The following is a 22300-nucleotide window of genomic DNA, read 5'->3' on the forward strand; positions in this document are numbered from 1 at the left end:
GGGTTTAGTTCCCAGTTGTTCCCAACACACACACACACACACACAGCAAAAATTTGGTCCCGCCTAGAGTGAAAGAAAAGAATTTAGAAATCTAGAATAATTTAGATTAGGATGATTAAAGCCCTGAAAGTGGCTCAAACATCTATGTGAATCATCAGGTTAGGAAGCATTGAATAATCTGTAAGATGGTACCAAGTATTAAAAGAGAAGAAGACTGGGGCATGGTGGCGCATGCCTGTAATTCCAGCGGCTTGGGAGATGAGGCAAGAGAATCACAAGTTCAAAGCCAGCCTCATCAATGGTGAGGCACTAAGTAACTCAGTGAGACTCTGTCTCTAAATAAAATACAAAATAGGACTGGAGATGTGGCTCAGTGGTCGAGTGCCCCTGAGTTCAATCCCCAGTACCAAAAAAAAGAGAGAAGTACATAACTTGGTGATTTGGAGAACGTCGTCTTGAAAGGTACACAAGAATGGGGGGGTATAGTTTTGATACTGGTGTTAAAAGTTAATTCTGTACCATAGAAAATAAATCAGTTAAAAAATATATGATTATCAGAGCAAAAAATCCAACCAAATCCTAGACTGAGGTAAAGATAGGAGGGAGTACAAATTCAGGAGACTGATAAAGGAAGTAAGGAGGATAAAATTAAATGGTTAATAAGTTTTCTGTACTATCTTAGAAATATCACTTAATCATATACCTAGCAAAATTTGGATAAAGTTTGTTGCCATTATGCTACTATTTTTTCTAGCTCTTAAAATGTGCTTGAGGAAAAAGAAGAACAATAATTTAAAATTACAGTTTAGTTCAACATAAAGAATTTTTAGTTTTTTCATTTTAGTTTATGGCAGAAATGATAGCTAATTTACACTGTTAATTTTAGATGGTCTGTCTTCTGCTGATCCCAGTTCTGATTGGAATGCACCAGCAGAAGAGTGGGGGAACTGGGTAGATGAAAGAGCTTCACTTCTGAAGTCCCAGGAACCAATTCCTGATGATCAAAAGGTGAGTATAAGGGATAAGTGGGTGTTTGTTAAAGGTAGAGAGTTCTGGGTTACAGAGGCTCAGGCAGTTGAAAGTATCAAGGAGGCAGTGCTGGGTATGGTAGTATATGCCTATAATCCCATGAATCAAGAGGCTGAGACAGGAGGATCACAGGTCCAAAGCCAGCCTTAGCAAATTAGTGAAGCCCGGTCTCTCAATAAAAAGATTTGGGCCAGGCACAGTGGTGCACACCTATATATAATTCCAGAGCCTCGCAGGCTGAGGCAGGAGGATCGCGAGTTCAAAGCCAGTCTCGGTGAAAAATAAAATGCCAAGCAACTCAGTGAGACCCTGTCTTTAAATAAAATACAAAATAGAGCTAGGGATGTGGCTTAGTGGTTGAGTGCCCCTGAATTTAATCCCTGGTACCAAAAAAATAAAAAAGGGATTGGGAGATGTGGCTCAGTGATTAAACACCCTAATCTCCAGTACCAAAAAAAAAAGAGAGAGAGAGACAGTGATAACATAAGAAATAGCAAGTAGCAGGTAACATTAGGACTTAAAAATGACTGGATTTCCTTCCTGGTAATTTAGAGCAACATCATTACAAATCTTGGAATAGTAGATTAGAGTGTAATGCAGTGGTATTTAACATGCATGAGACCCTGGATTCAGTCCCATGACCCCCCGCCCCCCCCAAAAAAAAAAAAGAGAGAGAAAATAAATCTTGAAATAGAAGCCATATTTTAGAATATGAAGTGATTAAAGGATAGAAAGTAGTACTAACAATTTTTTTAAAATAGGTGTGGAGCCCAGCACAGTTGTGCGCACCTGTAATCCCAGTGGCTCCAGAGCCTGAGGCAGGAGGATCACGAGTTCAGAACCAGATTCAGCAATTTATTGAGGCCCTGAGCAACTCAGTGAGACCCTGTCTCTAATAAAATAAAAAAAGGGAGCTAGGGATGTGGTTCAGTGGTTAAGCATCCCTAGGTTTCATTCCTAGTACCCCAAAAATTAAAAAATAAATTTGGAACGGAATGGAGGAGAGAGGTAATAGATGACAGTAATAGTGGTATCAGGATTTTGTAGTGGGGGAGAGGGTTGTTTGCATTTTAATGGTAAGAAAAAGCTTTAGTGCAAGTTGGGCAGACTTTTTATAAAAGAAACCATATGGTCTTTTGCAGCCATTCAACTATGCTGTAAGCATCCATACAGTATGGAAGTGAACTTTGTCAAGCTGGTGTTGGGATTAATTTGTAGTTTGCCAACTCTTCCTGCTTTGTAGACAAAAGAGAAAGAATCTGGGATAAAGTAAAAACTTAAACATAAATAAAAGTTCATATTTGGCTAATAGAATAGTATCTAGAAGAGGCAGTAGAGGATAGGGAAGCCATGGGCACAAGTGAATGGATTGGCTTTTAATAAGGTGTACTACCACTCAGCTTCAGTGACCAGAGAAAGGGAGAGGTACTAATGGTAGGTAGGAGTTGGAAAGTTATAATACATGTAAAATTAGTAAGCAATATGAAATATGAGGTGGAAAAAAATGAGATTTAGACTAGGTCGGCAAAGGCTTCCTTGTACACTACCTTTCCACACAGAAATCATTCCAGTATTTGTTGAATGTTTAGTGAGTATATAACCAAAAGTCTGTATTTCTCCAACTGGACTTCCCTTTACTTAATCACTAGAATTTGGCAAAATCAATGAGTAGTGACTTTATCACACATCATAACAGTTCTTTTCCTGAATCTATTTACAGATTGTCTTTATATTTCTAAGCAAACAGGATGCCATCTAAAAGCCCCTCATTGGAGACTGGGTAAATAAAATTAGTATGTTCATCCAATGGCATATTAAAGAGAAATTAAAAATAAATAGATTAAAGCAACACTAGGGGCTGAGGTTGTGGTTCAGTGGTACAGCACTCGCCTAGCACATGCAGGGCACTGGGTTCTATCCTCAGCACCACATAAAAATAAAAAATAAAGGTATTGTGTCCAACTAAAACAATTAAAACAAAAAAAAATTTTTTTAAAGTTACATTAATAGCAGTATGAACACAATCTCAAAGACATACTGAAGCCAGGCACAGTGGCGCATGCCTGTAATCCCAATGGTTTGGGACACTGAGGCAGGAGGATCACGAGTTCAAAGCCAGCCTCAGCAAAAGCAAGGCATTAAGCAACTCAGTAAGATCCTTTCTCTAAATAAAATTCAAAAGTAGGGCTAGGGATGCAGCTCAGTGGTTGAGTGCCCTGAGTTCAATCCCTAGTACCCCCCATCAAAAAAAAACATACTGAACAATATGTAAATTACTGAAAGATACAGTAATACCACTTATGTAAAATTTTTATGTGTGGATACACATAATTTATAGAAAAATTGTTTGGAAGGGGCTGGGGTTGTAGCTCAGTGGTAGAGTGCTTGCCTAGCATGTGTGAAGTACTGGATTCAATCCTCAGCATCACATAAAAATAAATAAATGAAATAACTTTATTATGTCCATCTACAACTTAAAAAACCAAATTAATTGGATGGACACACAAGAAGTTGCAATCATTGTTACCAAAGTGAGAACAGGATCAGCAAGAGTTGTAAAAGATTTTAAGATTTATCATAATATTATGCTATCAGAGATTGAACCCAGGCCATTGTGCAAACTGGGAAAGTTCTACCACTGAGCTACATCCCTACCCCTTTTAGATATAGATTTAAATAAAATTCATATAAATTTTTAAAGATATTTTTAAATTTTGAGATAGGGTCTTGCTAAGTTGCCTAGGCCAGCCTCAAACTTGTGATCCTCCTGCCTCAGCCTCCCAAATAGCTGGGATTACAGATCTATACCACCATGTCCAGCATCCTCTTTTTTTTTTTTTTTTTTTTTCTGGTACCAGATAGAATTCAGGGACACTCAAATCACTTAACCACATCCCCATCCCTATTTTGTATTTTATTCAGAGACAGGGTCTCACTAAGTTGCTCAGCACCTCACTGTTGCTCAGGCTGGCTTTGAACTCACGATCTTCTCGTCTCAGCCTCCCAAATCTCTGGGTTTATAGGCATGTGCTACCGCAGCTGGCCCGGCATCTTTTTTCTTTTCTTTTCTTTTCTTTTCTTTTCTTTTCTTTTCTTCTTTTTCAACATTTATTTTTTAGTTGTGTGTGGTTGGACACAATACCTTAATTTATTTTTATGTGGTGCTAAGGATCAAACCCAACCCCTCACATGTGCTAGGCAAGCACTCTACCACTGATTTACAACCCCAGCCTCTCTTTTTACAGGCAAAAATTTGTAAAGTGGGGACTGGGGTTGTGACTTAGTGGTAGAGCGCTTGCCTAGCACATACGAGGCACTGGGTTTGATCCTCAGCACCACATAAAAATAAATAAAATAAAGGTATTGTGTCTAACTATAACTAAAAAAAGAAAAAAAAATGTTTCGTTTTTTTTTTTTTTTTTTAATTTGTAAAGTCAACTCTGTTATATGGGTTAAAAGATGATATAGAGTTGATTTTGGCCTTCTCATTAACAAAACAAGCCTTTTGTCTTAGGGAACTTACATTTCATATTTGTAAGAAATGGATCATAGATTGGGCTGGGACTGTAGCTCTATTGTAGAGCACTTGTCTTGCACTTGTGAGGCACTGGGTTTGATCCTCAGCACCACATAAAAATAAATAAATATATTGTGTCCATCTACAACTAAAAAATATTTTTAAAAGAAAGAAAGAAATTGATTATAATGGTCTGAGAAACAAACTGAAGACAGTTCTTGTGACCTGAATATCCTTCATAGTATACATAGATTCATGTGAGGGTTTTTTTTTTTTTTTTTTTTTTTTTTTTTTGTTAGGTTTTGTTTTTGCAGTACTGGGGATGAACCTAGGAAAGCATTGCCACTGAACTATATATACCTCCAGCCCTTAGGAAGAGTTATCCAGGCTGGCCTCAAACTTCTCAAACTTGATATCCTCTTGCCTTAGGCTCCTGAGTTGCTGAGATCATAGGCGTGTGCAGTGGCATTTTAATCCTTTCAAGCTTATGAAATGCTTTCTGTGTAATAACCTCTATAAGTTTCCTCACAACTGGCAATTAACTTGAACTAAAAATTGGTTAGTCCAAAACTTTGTTTTTCCATCTGTTAGTAATTTCTAAAAGCTATTTGGTGGTTTATGACATCACCAAAATCATCCTAGTGACTATGATGCTGAGCAGAAAAATTGCAGTTACCCAGATCATCTCTTGCTATAAGGATAATATAGAAACCTAGGTTGTCATCTGTGAGAATAAGCAAGAAACATTTTCCATGGAAAGTTCACCTCTGTGGTACATGTGAATACTAATTTAGCAATTCTGATTCGATAGATATTTTGGCATGCAGAATGTTCTTTTCAATGACATTTTTTCCCAAATTTAATTTTTCTAATTAAGCCTTTTATTTTTGAGACATAGAGTCACATGCATTCGTATAGAGTCATAACAGTTTTTAAAAATGTTTTTAAAGGAAAACACAAAAGTCTGGGGTTGGGGCTCAGCAAGTATCACACTTGCCTGGCATGTGTGAGGCACTGGGTTTGATTCTCAGCACCATGTATAAATTAATAAATAAAGGTCTGTAAACAAGTTTAAAAAAAAAGTTTAAAAAATTAAAAAAAAAAAAAGAACAAATAATGATGCTGAGCAATCTTCTGTACCCTTTACCCAGTTTTCATCAGCAGTAACATCTTTATAAACACTCTAGTACAGCATTGTAACCAGGATGTTGACATTAATACAATCAAGATACAGAACATTTTCTTCCACCACCATGTTAGGGTTCCTCATATTAACCTTATATATAGCCCCCCTCAATTCTCTTCTGATCCTTTTCCCCCATAGTCCTTTCTCCATCTCTATAATTTTGTCATTTCAAGAATGTTAAATTACCCTGGTGTGGTGCAGCATGCCTGTATCCCAGCCATTCTGACTGATGCAGGACGACTGCTTGAGTCCAGAAGTTCAAGGCCAGCCTGATCAACATAATGAAAACCCATTTTAAGAAAAACAAACAAGGCAGGAGCAGCAGCACATGCAAGAGGCTGAGGCAAGAGGATCAGAAGTTCAAAGCCAGCCTCAGCAAAACTGAGGGGCTAAGCAATTCAGTGAGACTCCGTCTCTAAATAAAATACAAAATAGGGTTGGGGTTGTGGCTCAATGGCCAAGTGCCCCTGAGTTCAGTCCCTAATACCCAAAAAATGTTATATTAATGGAATTATATAGTATGTGGCCTTTTGTTATTGAACTTTGGATTTCTTGTTTGTCTGTTCATATTTTCCACCCAGCAGAATTCTCTGGAGATTCGTCCAGTTTGTTATATGTATCAGCAATTTGTACCATTTTACTGCTGAGTGATAAGCCGTGATCTGAACATACCTCAGTTAATTTAGCCATCCTCCTATTGAAAAGCATTTTCAGGGTGTTATGACTAAAGCTGCTAAACACACAGTTCAAGGGTTTTTGTGTGAATATAGGTTTTCATTTCTCTGGGATGAATAACCAGGAGTGTAATCACTGGTGTTTTGTAGATATATATTTACTATTATGTTAAGAAACTTTCCAACTGTTTTCTGTGATGACTGTATCACTTTACATTCCCATGGAGACTGTGTTTGTGTGATCTTGTTTTTCTGCCTCCTCACCAGTATTTGCAGTTGCCACTATTTTTTATTTTGGCCATTCTGATGGCTGACTATCAAAATATGGTTTTAATTTGCATCTCCTTTTAACTATTGGTGTTGAACATTTTTTCATGTGCTTTATTATTCTTTGATGAATTATCTATTCATAATTTTGCATATTTTCTCTTTGAATTGGTTTTTCTGTACTACTGTTTTACTTTGTTGTTTTTTCTTTCTACCGATTTACTTTGTTCTTCATATAGTCTAGATCCTAGTTTGTTGGAACTATTGTGTGGTTTTGCAAATAATGTGTGTGACTCTGCATTTTTACTCCAAAATTCTATTTGATTTACCTATCAAATAAGTTGTTAAAACATAAAGTTGGGCTGGGATTGTGGCTCAGCGGTAGAGCGCTCACCTAGCATGGGCGGGACCCGAGTTCAATCCTCAGCACCACATAAAAATAAAGGCATTGTGTTGTGTCCATCTACACCAAATAAATAAAGAAAGCATGAAGGTTTATACAGCTCTCTAATTTTTTTGTAACAAGGAATGAAAGACATGGCAAAAAGGAGTCTATCCTAGAAAACAGGAGAATGAAATTCTGTGTACTTCATTACTTTTTTAAATATGTAATTTCTTAGTCAGTTTTATCACTCATTACTAATTCTTATTTAGATTTGGGGGGATAAAGGCTGAACCTAATGAATGAAATTATTTTGTAATAATTTACTGTATAATGGAAATTTAACCTATTGGTTTACTTAATATTTTTGCTTTTAATATCAGGTTTCAGATGATGATAAAGAAAAGGGAGAGGGAGCTCTTCCAACTGGAAAATCTAAAAAGAAAAAAAAGAAAAAGAAGAAGCAAGGTGAAGATAACTCTCTTGCACAGGTAAATTACCAAAATTATATATATTCTTTACATACCTATTGTTGAAAATGTGAAAAGATGGTGTTAAGATACTAAAAAATAGGGCTGGGGATATGGCTCAAGTAGTAGTGCGGTCGCCTGGCATGCGAGTGGCGCTGGGTTCGATCCTCAGCACCACATAAAAATAAAATAAATATGTTATATCCGCCGAAAACTAAAAAAATAAATATTAAAAAATTCTCTCTCAAAAAAAAAAGATGCTAAAAATAGGTAGAAATAAATGACAAAATATCAGATAGTTATTTGAAAAAGTATTTGAAAAATCACAGACTTTAAAGAATGTATACCTTATATTGTAATAAAAATTTTATTGCCCTAAAAATTCATTACGGGGGTCACCAAACCTAAAAATTCTTTGAGCTGGGCTTTTGAACCCCTGTAATCCCAGCAGCTTGGGAGGTTGAGACAGGAAGATTGCAAGTTCAAAGCCAGCCTCAGCAACTTAATGAGGCCATAAACATCTTAACAAGAAGACCATGTCTCATAATAAAAAGGACTGGGGACTAGCTCAGTGGTTAACGTCCTGGCTGGTTAAATCCCCAGTATCAAAAAAAAAAAAAAAATTGCCTCTGACTAACTGGAAGGTTAATATTTACCACAATTAGAAAATCCATGTGCATAACAAATGAAATCATCTACTTCACTGAGTTTCCTGGTTATTTCACTTAGTGTTCCTTCAGTTTTTTTGGTTTCTGATCATTAGAAAGTTGTTTTTTGGGGGCTGGGGTTGTGGCTCAGCAGTAGAGCACTCGCCTAGCATGTGCGAGGCCCTGGGTTCGATCCTCAACACCACATAAAAATAAATAAAATTGAAGGCACTGCATCCATCTACAACTAAAAAATAAATATTAAAAAAAAGAAAATTGTTCTTTGTTTTTTTGTTGTTGTTGTTTTGCATCAGTCCTACATTTCTTTTCTCCTATCTGGGAAAAGAATTAGATTAAAATAAAGATGAAATCAAAGATGTTATTTCAGCTGATCATGATAGCCCACACTTGAAATCCCAGCCTACTTGGAAAGCTAAGGCAAGAGGATCTCAAGTTCAAGGCCAGACTAGGCAATTTATGGTTACCCTTTCTCAAAATAAAGTAAAAAATAAAAAGGGCTAATGATGTAGCTCAGTGGTAGGGCACTCCTGGGTTTAATCCCCAGTACCCAAAAAAATTGTTATTTTAATTTCAAACATATCAGATTGTTAGAAGTACACATGGATTTATTTAACAGGGATAAGACCAATGGCTATGAAAAATTAAAACTACATAATAGGTGTGGTTTCTTCTTAGCCAGAATTATGTGATAAATATTTATTAACATATTCTTTGTTAGTAACACTATGTGAAATCTATTTTTAGCTAGTTTTTTTCCCTAAGTTTTCTTTTTCTTTCTTTTTTTTTTAATTTTTTTTTTTTAGTTGTAGTCAGACACAATACCTTTATTTATTTATTTTTATGTGGTGCTGAGGATTGAACCCAGGGTCTTGCACATGCTAAGTGAGTGCTCTACCGTTGAGTATTCTGAGCAACAGGCCCATTCTGTTTCTATTTATGGCTTTTACTAATAAATTTTGCGGGGGGGATTGTGGATTTATTGAGTTCCTTTTGGAAGAAATTTTGTAGAATAGATACATGTCTTTCAAAAGCTCAATGTATGGCAAACATCATTAATGTGTTAAAGTTTTCTTTGGTACTTTTTACCACTGTTGTCTATATAAATTCCAAAATCCAAAAATTCTGAAATCAGAAACACTTCTGGTTCCAAGCAGTTTGGATAAGGAATATTTTTAGAATTATTTGATCTGTTTTTTTAAAATATAGCAAGTAGGGGCTGGGGCTATAGTTCAGTGGATAGAGTGCTTGCCTCATATGCACCAGTCTCTGCCTTCAATCCCCAACACCACAAAAAAAGAATTTAAGTAAGAAATAAAAATAAATAAGAATTTAAAATATAGTGAGTAAAGTATTCTGGGTTTAGAATCAGATCTGTGTCCGGGTACCCATTCTGCCATTTACTTTGTTTTTGTTTGGTTTTTCGCTTTGCAAAAGTTACTTACTTGCCTAGGATATTTTAAGAATTAAATGAAATATCAAGGATAGGTTGTGGCTCAGAGGTAGAGCGCTCACCTAGCACGCGTGAGGCACTGGGTTCAATCCTCAGCACCCCTGAAAGTAAAATAAAGATATTGTGTCCACCTGTAACTAAAAAAAATAAGTAAATATTTTTAAAATATGAAATATCAACTGGGCACAGTGGCATACTCCTGTAATCAGCCTCAGGGGGGCTGAGGCAAGATGATCAGATGATTGCAAAAAAAGAGTTCTAAGCCAGTCTCAGCAATTTAGCGAGGATCTATGCAACTTAGCAAGAACCTATCTGAAAATAAAATATAAAAATGTGCTTGGTATGTGGCTCAGTGGTTTAGTGTCCTGGGTTTGATTCCCGGTACCAAAAAATAAAAAATGATATATCCATAAAGTCCTACACAGAGTACATACCACATAGTATCCTATTCATAAAAAATTACTACATTTTGGAATTTTTCTTTTTTGGTTAATTATTTTCAATTGTTGGTATGTGGTTGGTGGAGTCTTTCACTATTGAAGTTCAATTTAGGATAGAAATAAATCATTGTCTTCTGATGCATGCTTATATAGTTACCTGCTAAGCTTAAATTCACATCACAGTGTTGGATTACTATTTAAACCTACTCCTGTCCTAAACAAATTTGCATGTTTAAAAAAAGATAAAAACTGGGGCTGGGATTGTGGCTCAGTGGTAGAGCACTCGCCTAGCACGGGCGGGACTCGGGTTCGATCCTCAGCACCACATAAAAATAAAGGCATTGTGTTGTGTCCATCTACACCTAAAAAATAAATAAACATTTTTTTAAAATAAAATAAAGATAAAAGAACCACCACCATTTACATGTATGTGTTAGCTAAAGAATAATATATTAATTCAGGGGTGGGAAAGATGGTGGAATGATGAGGACATTACCAGTATACATGTATGATTACATGAATGGTGTGACTCTACATTGTATATGACCAGAGAAATGAAAATTTGTGCTCCATTTGTGTACAATAAGTCGAAATGCATTCTGCTGTCATGTATAACTAATGCAAACAAATAAAATATTAAAAATAGTACAATTCACAGTGATGGTCCTATTTAATATATTTATAGTTATTGCATATACCTAAGCATAGAATTATTTTTTGTTGAAATCTTTTGAAAACTTAAAGGACAAGACTAGAAATGTTAAAACTTAGATAGGGCTTAGAAATTTTATAGGCAGACTTTATTTAATACAGTTGAGGAAACTGAGACCCCAGGAAAACAACTGATTTGTCCCTGAAATTAAATAGCTAGATTGTGGTATGGCCAAAATTTGAATTCCCTATATATGTCCTTTCTACTTTCTATGTATAAATATTTTGTTCCTTGAAAAAGTCACTCAATGAAAAACTTTGTGGGTTTTTGTTTGTTTGTTTGTTTTTTCTTGTACTACAGATTAACCCTAGGAGTATTTTACGTTTAAGCTACATCCCCAACCCTTTATTTTTAATTTTGAAACAAGGTCTTGCTATGTTGCTGAGGCTATCCTCAAACTTGTAATCCTTCTCCATCAGCCTCCCAGGGAGCTGGGATTTCAGGCATGCATGACCATGTACAGCATTATGTCTTTTTTTTTTTCCATTCACAATTGATATAACTCCCTGGAAAAATCAAAAGTGATCAATATATGTTCTAAAAGTCATTTGGACAACTTCTGAAATGAAATTATTTTCTTGTGGCATCTTAAGGACAACAAGTAAAATAAATTTTAATTAGTAACAAATGAATGATTTTTATTATCTAATATACAAACTACTTTTCTCTGAAGGACACAGAAGAATTAGAAAAAGAGATTAGAGAAGAGCTTCCAGTGAATACCTCTAAAGCCCGTCCAAAACAAGAAAAAGCATTTTCCTTGAAGACCACAAGCACTAGTGATCCAGTTGAAGTACTCATCAAAAATAGCCAGGTAATTTTTAAGGAGTAGTAGTAGTTTTACTGACTCAAGAATTGTATCATTAAAATTTTGCTGAAGCACTGCGGTAAGTACTTTAAACACAGACTAGTCCAAAAAACAAAGAGAAGGTGGACCTATCATATAAATGATGCTAGAGAAGTTGAATAATTTGCCCATAGCTACATATCTATCAGTAATAAAATTGGAGCCACTACACAGCAGTTCCCCTTCACCCAGTTTTGGTTTCTATGATCACATGTAGTCTGAAAATATTAAGTGGAATTTTTCAGAAATAAATAACTCATATATTTTAAAGTACTTGTCATTCTGAGTGGTATGTTGAAATTGCATTATTTCTTGCCCTTCCCAGACATGAGTCATCCCTTTGTTCAGCTAATTAATGCCATATATGTTACCTGCTCATTAATCACATAATAGCCCTCTCAGTTATCAGTTTAACTGTCTTAATATCACAGTGCAGTTTAAATAACCTTTACTTTTATTTTACTTAATAATGGCTCCATGGGGCTGCGGTTGTAGCTCATTGGTAGAGCACTTGCCTAGCTCTTGCCTGGGTTCAATCCTCAGCACCACATAAAAAATAAATTATTAAAATAAAGGTATTGTGTCTATATACAACTAAAAAAAATTTTTTTTAAATAATAATAATGGCCCCAAAGCACAAGAGAAGTGATGCTGGCGAATTGAATGTGCCAAAGATAAGACTGCATGTGACTGCATGACCAATGTAATCCTGCAACCTGTGCACTCAGAAAAATGAGAAATTATATCCCATCTGATTCAAATGTAAAAAATAAATTAAGATATTTATTTTTTTATAGTTGTAGTTGGACCCAATACCTTTTTTTCACTCATTTATATTTTCTATGTGGTGCTGAGGATCAAACCCAAGGTCCCACATGTGCGAGACGAGCACTCTACCGCTGAGCCACAACTCCAGCCCATATAAAGTGCTTCTTTACAAGAAAAGAGAAAGTTCTTGACTTAATAAGGGAAGAAAAAATTGGATGCCAAGATTGCTAAGATCTACAGGAAGAGTGAATAGGAAAAGCATAGTATATTAGGTTTGGTATTACCTCAGTTTTCAAGCATCCACTGAGGGTCTTAGAACATATCTCCCACAGATAAAGATGGGGGTGGGTACTATATACTTTTCTTTTATGGATATCTAGGCACATAAGGGATAGATAGTTTAGAGAAAAATGTGCCTGGTTGTATTATCCCCAGAGTATACACATAAAATCATTGGTTCAATCTTCCAAAATTTGGTAACAAATTTTTTAATTTTTTTAGTTGTAGATGAACACAATACCTTTATTTTTATGTGGTGCGGAGAATCGAACCCAGTGCCTCACATATGCTAGGCAAGTGCTCTACCATTGACCTACAACCCCAGTCCCATGGTAAAAAGTTTTTGAATGCTGTCTTATGTGGTGCTGAGGATGGAACCCAGGGCCTCACATGTGCTAGACAAGTGCTCTACCGCTGAGCCACAACCCTAGCCCCTGCCTGGTTCTTTTATTTGCCCATTCAGAAATTTTACTGAGGACCAACTATATGTTTTTGTTGTTGTTGTTTTTAAGAGAGAGATTGAGTGAAGGGGGGGGTGAGAGAGAATTTTTTTAATATTTATTTTTCAATTCTCAGCGGACACAATATCTTTGTTTGTATGTGGTGCTAAGGATCGAGCCCGGGCCGCATGCATGCCAGGCAAGCGCGCTACCGCTTGAGCCACATCCCCAGCCCCCAACTATATGTTTGAAATGTTGAGATACCTCAGAGAACAAAGCAGTCAAAACATCCTTGTCTTTGTGAGAACTTTCATATTTAGTAAAACAGCTTTTGACAAATTGAGTTACTGCTAAGAGAAAGAATTTTAAAAAAGACTTGTACTAAAACAAAGCTTTAATAATATTTGCTATTTGGGTATGAAGTTCTTAATTCCCTATAAGTGTTTTCAGGTAAACAGATGCAATCTGAGTATATGTAGAAATTTAATGGTAAATGGAAAAGGGTCAGCTGACATTTTGGTGTTGGATTTAAATCCTTTTCAAAAGCCATCTTGTAAAGAATATTTGAACCCTCCTATGATTTACTGTAAATAAGTGGTAAGATAGAGGGGAAAATTATTAAATATGCAATAAAACTTTTGCATATGGAATAAATACTGGTAACATTATGAAAGATAAACCAAGCAATCCAGTGTAACTTCAGACACCTGAAATAGAAGGAAGGAATACTAGTAGTTGTCTTTACTCATACCACTTCTCTAAAGAAGTTCTTTTCCTGTTGGACCTTCTTGAACTCGTGGAGACTGGAGGAAGATGGGCAATAGAAACATTACTTACCATGTTTCTGTAGGAAATTCAGAATAGTGATTGCAGGTAGAGCTAGCCAGTGAAATAATCTGATCTCTCACAGCCTCAAGACACTTCAAATACTAGCCTTTTTAGTATTAACTGGTCCTGACCATTAATGGTTATGCCTCAGTAAGGAGAATTTAGGCCCTGCTGCGGGTGCTGACACATACCTCTAGTCCCAGCTACTCAAGAGACTGAGGCAGGATTGAGAGTTTGAAAGCACTGGGATGTACTTGAGTGGTAGAATGCTTGCCTAGTATAATCAAGTGCTTGAGTTTAATCCCCAGAAGAAACACACACACACAAAATCAAGGCCCTCCTTTAGTATTCTAATTTCACTTCCAGACTCGATATTTTGAAAAATTCAAAGTTGGTAGAATGTCAGCAGAACCATTGAATGTCTAAAAAATATTTAAAAGTGCTATTTATAATGAAATAGAAATCATAAAAGTTAATGAGCTGGGTGCAGTGACACTCACCTATGATCCCAGGCTAAGGCAGGAAGATCTTGAGCCAGCCTCAGCAAAAGTGAGTTGCTGGGAAACTCAGTGAGACCCTGTCTCTAAATAAAACATAAAATAGGGCTGGGGATATGGCTCAGTGGTGGAGTACCCCTGAGTTCAATCCCCGGTACCAAAAAAAAAATTTAATGAAAATGGGATTATTCACTCCTATTTGAGATTCATTAGGTATTTTATAATTTTATACCTTCCATTTTTATCTCAACCTGTATTCATAAGTAATGTGAAGTCATGGTTTATTTGGCCGTGTCACTAGAGGGCAGACATGAGTTGCAGTGCTTCTGCTGATAACTTACAACATCTTAGTATTTACTTCCTGCCAAATAACCTCTTGATAATTTTATTTCAAAATAGCCTATCAAGACTCTTCCACCTGCTGTTCCTACCGAGCCATCTGTTATCTTATCAAAGAGTGATTCTGACAAAAGCTCTTCCCAAGTGCCACCGATGCTACAAGATACAGAAAAATCCAAGTCAAATACCAAGCAAAATAGTGTGCCTCCTTCACAGAGTAAGAAATTCTCTTTTTTTGGTTATTTTGTTTACGTCTGTACTGTTCACTTTTTTTTTTTTTTTTTTTTTTTTTTTTTTTTTTTTTTTTTGTATACAAGTGTGAAGATTGGAGTAATTGAGTAGCCCTTACTTCCTCTGCAAGTGCTAGATTTCTTGGAATATTGTGAACTCCAGTTGTGAGGGCCAAGTTGCTAAAATAACTGAAGGAGAAAGCAAATGGCCAAGAACAGAGGAAGACTAGATTCCTGCCTACCTATCTGTCTGGTCCTTCTCCCTTTTTCTTTGTATATGTGTTGTGATGTCAAATTGTTCTGTACTTTTTCTCCTCCTTGTCTCCCTACAGCTACCTCTAGTGTCCATATTACCCATTTTTCTCTTGTATTGGTTAAGCTGAGCCATATTAAATGGTGACTGGGTACCATGGCACAAACCTGTAGTTCCACCTACTAGAGAAGTTGAGGCAGGAAGATCACTCAAGTCCAGATGTTTAAGAGTAATTTAGGCAATACAATCAGGCCCCCATCTCAAAAAAAAAAAAAAAAAAAAAATGTTTTCTCTAGGTCAAAACTGGTTGAATATTTTAGCTTCCATGTGATCACATCTGATAATACATTGGGATTAAAAAGAAAAAAAAGGCAGATATAGACTAACTTTATTTTTTTTTTTTATTCAAAACATTACAAAGATTTCAGAATCACATCGGTTACACATCCACATTTTTACATAATACCATAATAGTAACTGTTGTATTCTGCTACCTTTCCTATCCTCTACTATCCCCCCTCCCCTCCCCTCCCATCTTCTCTCTCTACCCCATCTACTGTAATTCATTTCTCTTCTTATTTTTTTCCCATTCCCCTCACAAACTCTTATATGTAATTTTGTATAACAATGAGGGTCTCCTTCCATTTCCAAGCAATTTCCCTTTTCTCTCCCTTTCCCTCCCACTTCATGACTCTGCTTAATGTTAATCTTTTCCTCCTGCTCTTCCTCCCTGCTCTGTTCTTGGTTGCTCTCATTATATCAAAGAAGACATTTGGCATTTGTTTTTTAGGGATTGGCTAGCTTCACTTAGCATAATCTGCTCTAGTGCCATCCATTTCCCTGCAAATTCCATGATTTTGTCATTTCTTAGTGCTGCGTAGTACTCCATTGTGTATAAATGCCACATTTTTTTTATCCATTCATCTATTGAGGGGCATCGGGGTTGGTTCCACAGTCTAGCTATTGTGAATTGTGCTGCTATGAACATCGATGTGGCAGTATCCCTGTAGTACGCTCTTTTGAGGTCTTCAGGGAATAGTCCGAGAAGGGCAATAGCTGGGTCAAATGGTGGTTCCATTCCCAGCTTTCCCAGGAATCTCCATACTGCTTTCCATATTGGCCTCACCATTTTGCAGTCCCACCAGCAATGTATAAGAGTACCCTTTTCCCCACATCCTCGCCAGCACTTGTTATTGTTCGACTTCATAATGGCTGCCAATCTTACTGGAGTGAGATGGTATCTTAGGGTGGTTTTGATTTGCATTTCTCTGACTGCTAGAGATGGTGAGCATTTTTTCATGTACTTGTTGATTGATTGTATGTCCTCCTCAGAGAAGTGTCTGTTCAGGTCTTTGGCCCATTTGTTGATTGGGTTATTTGTTTTCTTATTGTTTAATTTTTTGAGTTCTTTGTATACTCTGGATATTAGGGCTCTATCTGAAGTGTGAGGAGTAAAAATTTGTTCCCATGATGTAGGCTCCCTATTTACCTCTCTTATTGTTTCTCTTGCTGAGAAAAAACTTTTTAGTTTAAGTAAGTCCCATTTGTTGATTCTTGTTTTTAACTCTTGTGCTATGGGTGTCCTATTAAGGAATTTGGAGCCCGACCCCACAATATGTAGATCGGAGCCAACCTTTTCATCTATCAGACGCATAGTCTCTGATTTGATATCAAGGTCCTTGATCCATTTTGAGTTAACTTTTGTGCATGGCGAGAGGAGGGGATTCAGTTTCATTTTATTGCATATGGATTTCCAGTTTTCCCAGCACCATTTGTTGAAGATGCTATCCTTCCTCCATTGCATGCTTTTAGCCCCTTTATCGAATATAAGATAGTTGTAATTTTGTGGATTGGTTTCTGTGTCCTCTATTCTATACCATTGGTCCACCCGCCTGTTTTGGTACCAGTACCATGCTGTTTTTGTTACTATTGCTTTGTAGTACAGTTTGAAATCTGGTATCGCTACACCTCCTGATTCACACTTCCTGCTTAGAATTGCTTTTGCTATTCTGGGTCTTTTATTTTTCCATATGAATTTCATGATTGCTTTATCTATTTCTACAAGAAATGCCGTTGGGATTTTGATTGGCATTGCATTGAACCTATAGAGAACTTTTGGTAATATTGCCATTTTGATGATGTTAGTTCTGCCTATCCATAGACTAACTTTAAAATATTCAATTAGGACTTGAAAATCTAAACATAAAACTTGAATTTTTTTTAAACTTGAGAATTTTAAAGCATTTTTTTTCAGCTACTATTTTTGTATTATTGAAACATAACAATGTTTATTATTTTTTTCTCTCTCCATCCCCCACCCCACCCCACCCCCTTTTAGCCAAGTCTGAAACTAACTGGGAATCTCCCAAACAAATAAAAAAGAAGAAAAAAGCCAGACGGGAAACGTGAATTTTTTTTTTTTTCCTGAATTGGACATGTGTTTGCAAACACTGTCTTGAAGATTATGCTGTTTATGCAATAATTTGTGAACATGTACAGAGTTTTATATAAATTTAAACCAATTTTTAAAACAAAACTGTGAACACAACCACCGTAAAAATGGAATCAAAGGAGAGTTAATTTATGAAATTAAAAGAGGTCAGCAGAATATACTACAGTGCTGGAAGACACTTGGGAAAGTCTTTTCAATTGAACAAGAATGATCTTAATTTAAGAATATTGTCCTGGTTTTACAACAGTTCCCTGTTTACAACAGATTGTGCCCTGTCTCATCTGCAGCTGAGGAATAATGGTTCTGATTAGAGAGAGGGCTGCCTCTAAGTTAGTAGGCAACTCCTTGGATCTTATGCACGAACTTGTACCATTTGAATCTGTTTTATGCTTATATGAAAGTGCTTTGATCAAATGCATAATCTGCCATATCTTTACATATTTGTTGGTAGCAGTTTGTATTAAAGGAATCACAAGTGCAAATAAAAAGTCATTTACCATTTGTTTAACTAAACTGTCATGGTTTAGTTGCAATTTTTAAAAAGTTCTTAATTAAAACATTGCAGATGCAATTGACACTTGTATGGCTTATGAAGTTATTTTTGATAGTCTTACATTACTTGAATTGTTCAAAGTACAGTATATTTTAAATTAAAAAAGTAAACTATATGTATTCATTTTATACACTTAAGGTTCAAACTAACAAATAATGCTCTTGTTTATGATTTGAAAACTTTCAAGCAAATCCAACCTAGAATTTTTCCTTTCCCTAGCAATTACTTTTTTTCCAGTGTCAACTCTTACTTGCTAATAATTTTTTGACTTTAAAAATGAAATCATTCACAAACTTTGAGTATGTGATGGAGAATGAAAAACTAGAGTCAGACAGCTTTAATTGACATTGTCAAGACCTCCAGTTATCAGGAATACATTTTTTTACTGCCTTAACCTGTAGTGCGTAGAATATGCATCAATTTCTTGAAGGGGATTCATGTTTTTATAAGAATTTTCATGTAATTATTGCAATTGTGGTCAAATAAGGAACATTTTCTGCTTGAAACTGTATTGATTTAAATGATGTGTGAGATGTTTCACCATTTTCAGGCACTGTGTAATTCTATTGTAATAAACTGGCAGGTATCTTTGTAACTATAAATAGTGCATGCTCAGCCATGTACACTGTAAATAGCCTTTACCAGACGTGTTTGACAAGGACCATAATTAACATCACTTAGTAAATTGTGATAAAGAAAAAAGCCATGATTTATTTGATGTGATTGGCTTGTTTTTATGTGGCACCAAGAATGAATCTGTTTAACAGCTGTAACCAATGGTACTGATCTATCCATCCAATGTTGTCTCTATTATATTTGATTGTGGCTTGATAGTATTGCATTGTCAGTCTAGGAAAGCTAAAGAAACAGAATGGTTTTAGTTTTGCTGAAGACTGGCCTTATTAATGGACAGCTTTCCTAACGGGCAATTATTAACTTTCATCAGGTGTTAACATCTGTTTCAGGAACATGGCAGTATGTTTACATGTCAGAGTTTTGTTTAATTCTATGATATTTCTAAATTGATTTGTTTAAATAAATTCAGCAAATGGATAGCATTGTTTTTACTTGCTTCAATATGGGGGTAAATATTAGGTAAAATGCCAGGAATGGATTTCTTCAAATAACTTTATTTTGTTAGCTTTACTTACATATTTCCTAAATAGAGCTGAAAATTCCTAAGTTGTCAGCACTTTGTAAAGGTATCAAAAGGAGAATTTGATAGGGAGTCTGTAATTTTAGAATGTGCCAAAATGTCTATGCTTAAAATTTTAATTGAACTCTCTCAACTCTACCTCACTATTTCTTTATCTTAGAATTCTTTTGACTGTCAAACAATAGTTCAGTATCTCCCCATTCAGCCACCTTTGCCAGGTGTTAAAGATTGAGGAGAGTGCTGGGAAGGTAGCTCAGTGATAGAGTTGCTTGCCTAGTATGCACAAGTCCCTGAGTTCGAGACTCAGCACTACAAAAAAAAAAAAAAAAAAAAATTGAGGAGTGATGATTGTTGAGATGGAGAAACACATTACTCAATTGGAATGGATCCAGTATGGAGATAATCTCTGTCCCTTCTCTCAGTAGTTAAGCCATTATTTTATGTATTAAGAGGTGGCAGCTATATGAATGACAAAAATTAATCCTGTTCTCTTACATGCATGTGATGCCAAGCAGTTTCTGGTATCTGAACAGAGGAGCTGGCTTCTATCAACTCAGAAGACACCAAACTATAAGTAATGATTCAGGGAGGAGGGGAGAAAGAGGAGCCTATTGTTCTATGGAAGCATGGATTAGATGCTCCCCAGACTCCTAGTAGGAAAATAACTGACCTCTTCAGGTTTTTCCAGTTCTCGAGGGAATTGCTATTTGCAAGCAAGCCCTCCTACCCCTCCAATAAACCCTCCCAAGACTCACTAATCCTGGCTGGTCTCCAGGTCCTAACTGAAGTCTTTCTTCACTATTCTGGAACAGGGACTACTGGCTGGTTTCAGATTTCTCCAGACTGGAATCCTATCTATCCATACCCTGAATTGAGCAAATAATAGTTGAGAGAGTCCAAAAAGAAAGTATTGAAATAAAATGTGATTAATGTAATTTACTATGTTTACTTTGTGCATGCATTTTGTTGGGATGGGGAGGTCAGAATAATTTATCCAAATCTAATGGTATTATTATTTCATAGGCTAATCCAGTTTGTATTTGGGCTAAAGATGCCTGAGGGCAATATTTAACTACAGAGTTTAGTTTTTCTTAATTAAAAAATAGTCCTTTATTAATATAGTGTGAATTATCTTTCAAAATTAAGGATTTAGGTTTAAGATGTCAAACAGATATCTTATGATTTTCCTGTAAACTCATTGCACAAAATGGAATTACTTTCCAAAAGGCTTAGGGAATGAAAATATCATTTGTAAGATGCATTGAGTATTGTAAATAAAACAAACCATTTTGTTTTGTTTAAATTGCTTGTTACAGTTCTCTTTTGGGAAGGGACTTCATTTTTAACATCCTAAGCTAGTCAAAGGCAGGTACTTTTTGTTCTTGATTCCCACCTCTACCCCTACCCCCCCAAAACCATAAGTTCAGACTTTGCCATATATTTGGAATTAAGTTTTTCTGAAAAATGGCCATTTGTTGACACAGTGTTATCCATGGAAAACATCTGTTATGTTAGGGCATCTTAGCAATAGATGTAGGACAGCAAGATATAGTGTGTAACCTGTATAAACCCTTTTAAGTTAAGGAAATTAAGCCAAAACTGACATTCATTGTTTTTTTTTTTTTTTTTTAATGTGATAGTTTCACTCTGTTTCCAAGCAGTAGTGATTTATACAAAGTAGAAGTTTGTTTCTCTTGCTTATAGAAGTCTGGGAAACAGTTAAGGGTAAGATGATGCTCTGCAGTGCTATCCAGTCCCTTACATATTGCTCCTCCCCATTTCAGCATGTGGCTTTCATAGTCAGGACAGCTGCTCCCTTTAGAAACTTCCTTTAGGCATCTGAACCCCACCCCCCAAGTTGGCAACTACCATCCTCACTCCAGAGGCTAACAATCATAGTTGCTTTGTCCCACTGGCTACAAAGGAGGAAGAGAAATTAGTCTTTATTCTGAGTTGCCCTGCACCAAATTAACTTTTACGGATTTTATTGCTGAGGAGAAAGAGAATTGGATGTTGAATAGTGCTAGCAATCTATCACACAGTAAAATGATCTACTGCACCCAAGCCTTTTTGAGGTCAAGTTTTAGCTTTTGCAGCTGAAAAGAATTTTGAAGGCTCTTTTTTTTTTTTTTTTTTTTTCCTCCTGTTCAAATGCAGCTAATAATGTCCCAATTTCTATATGTTAGATTCTGGAATAAATTTCTGCCACTCAGTGACTGCTTTAACTCTGGAGTCAGGCTGAGAGGAATGTTTGCCTCTTATCACACACTGCAACTACTGATTATAACAAGTTTTTGTTTATTTCTGGTTTTGATTTTTGGATACCTAGGGGTGCTTTGCTACAGAGCTACATCTGTATCAGCCTCCTAAATTGCTGGGATTACAGGCATGCACCCAGGTCTATAACAAGTTTTTTTTGTTGTTGTTTTAGGAGGTACCAGGGATTGAAATGAGGGGTACTCTACCACTGAGCCACATCCCTAGCCTTGTTACGAAGTAGGGTTTCATTGAGTTGCTTATCACCTCACTGTTGCTGAGGCTGGCTTTGAACTTGAGATCCTCGTATCTACGCCTCCCAAGCTGCTGGGATTACAGGCGTACACCATCATGCCCAGCTATAACAAGTTTTAATAGAATAATTATGCTGCCATGTAATCTTTGAAAACTATGAAAACATTACTATTTTTTCCTAAATACTTTCAACAGTACAATGATTTCTAACTAGCATCAAGACATGTATATGAGTTATTACATTTGCTAATTAATAATAGTTAAAGTACTGAGGTTTGTTAATAAGTTAATTGAAGAAAATTTTAAGTAGATTCGAGGTCATTCCATGGTAACAGCATTCTTATTTGTATAA

General features: G+C 36.0%; 1 protein-coding gene across 6 annotated transcripts in view; it reads left to right on the forward strand.

Annotated features, from left to right (window-relative positions):
• Window positions 1-20740, forward strand: part of Mtdh (metadherin) — a 65976-nt gene extending 45236 nt beyond the window's left edge. For all 6 annotated transcript variants that reach the window (XM_076835619.2, XM_076835621.2, XM_076835624.2 and 3 more), the window contains 5 exons: window positions 887-1008; window positions 7439-7546; window positions 11469-11609; window positions 14854-15010; window positions 17615-20740. In XM_076835619.2, the coding sequence (XP_076691734.1) occupies window positions 887-1008; window positions 7439-7546; window positions 11469-11609; window positions 14854-15010; window positions 17615-17685 (599 nt within the window). In that variant the 3' untranslated portion in view covers window positions 17686-20740. The remainder of the gene's footprint in view (window positions 1-886; window positions 1009-7438; window positions 7547-11468; window positions 11610-14853; window positions 15011-17614) is intronic.
• Window positions 20741-22300: the final 1560 nt, after the last annotated feature.

This window comes from Callospermophilus lateralis, chromosome 16, assembly GCF_048772815.1.
Source record: "Callospermophilus lateralis isolate mCalLat2 chromosome 16, mCalLat2.hap1, whole genome shotgun sequence".
Classification (NCBI taxonomy): domain Eukaryota; kingdom Metazoa; phylum Chordata; class Mammalia; order Rodentia; family Sciuridae; genus Callospermophilus; species Callospermophilus lateralis.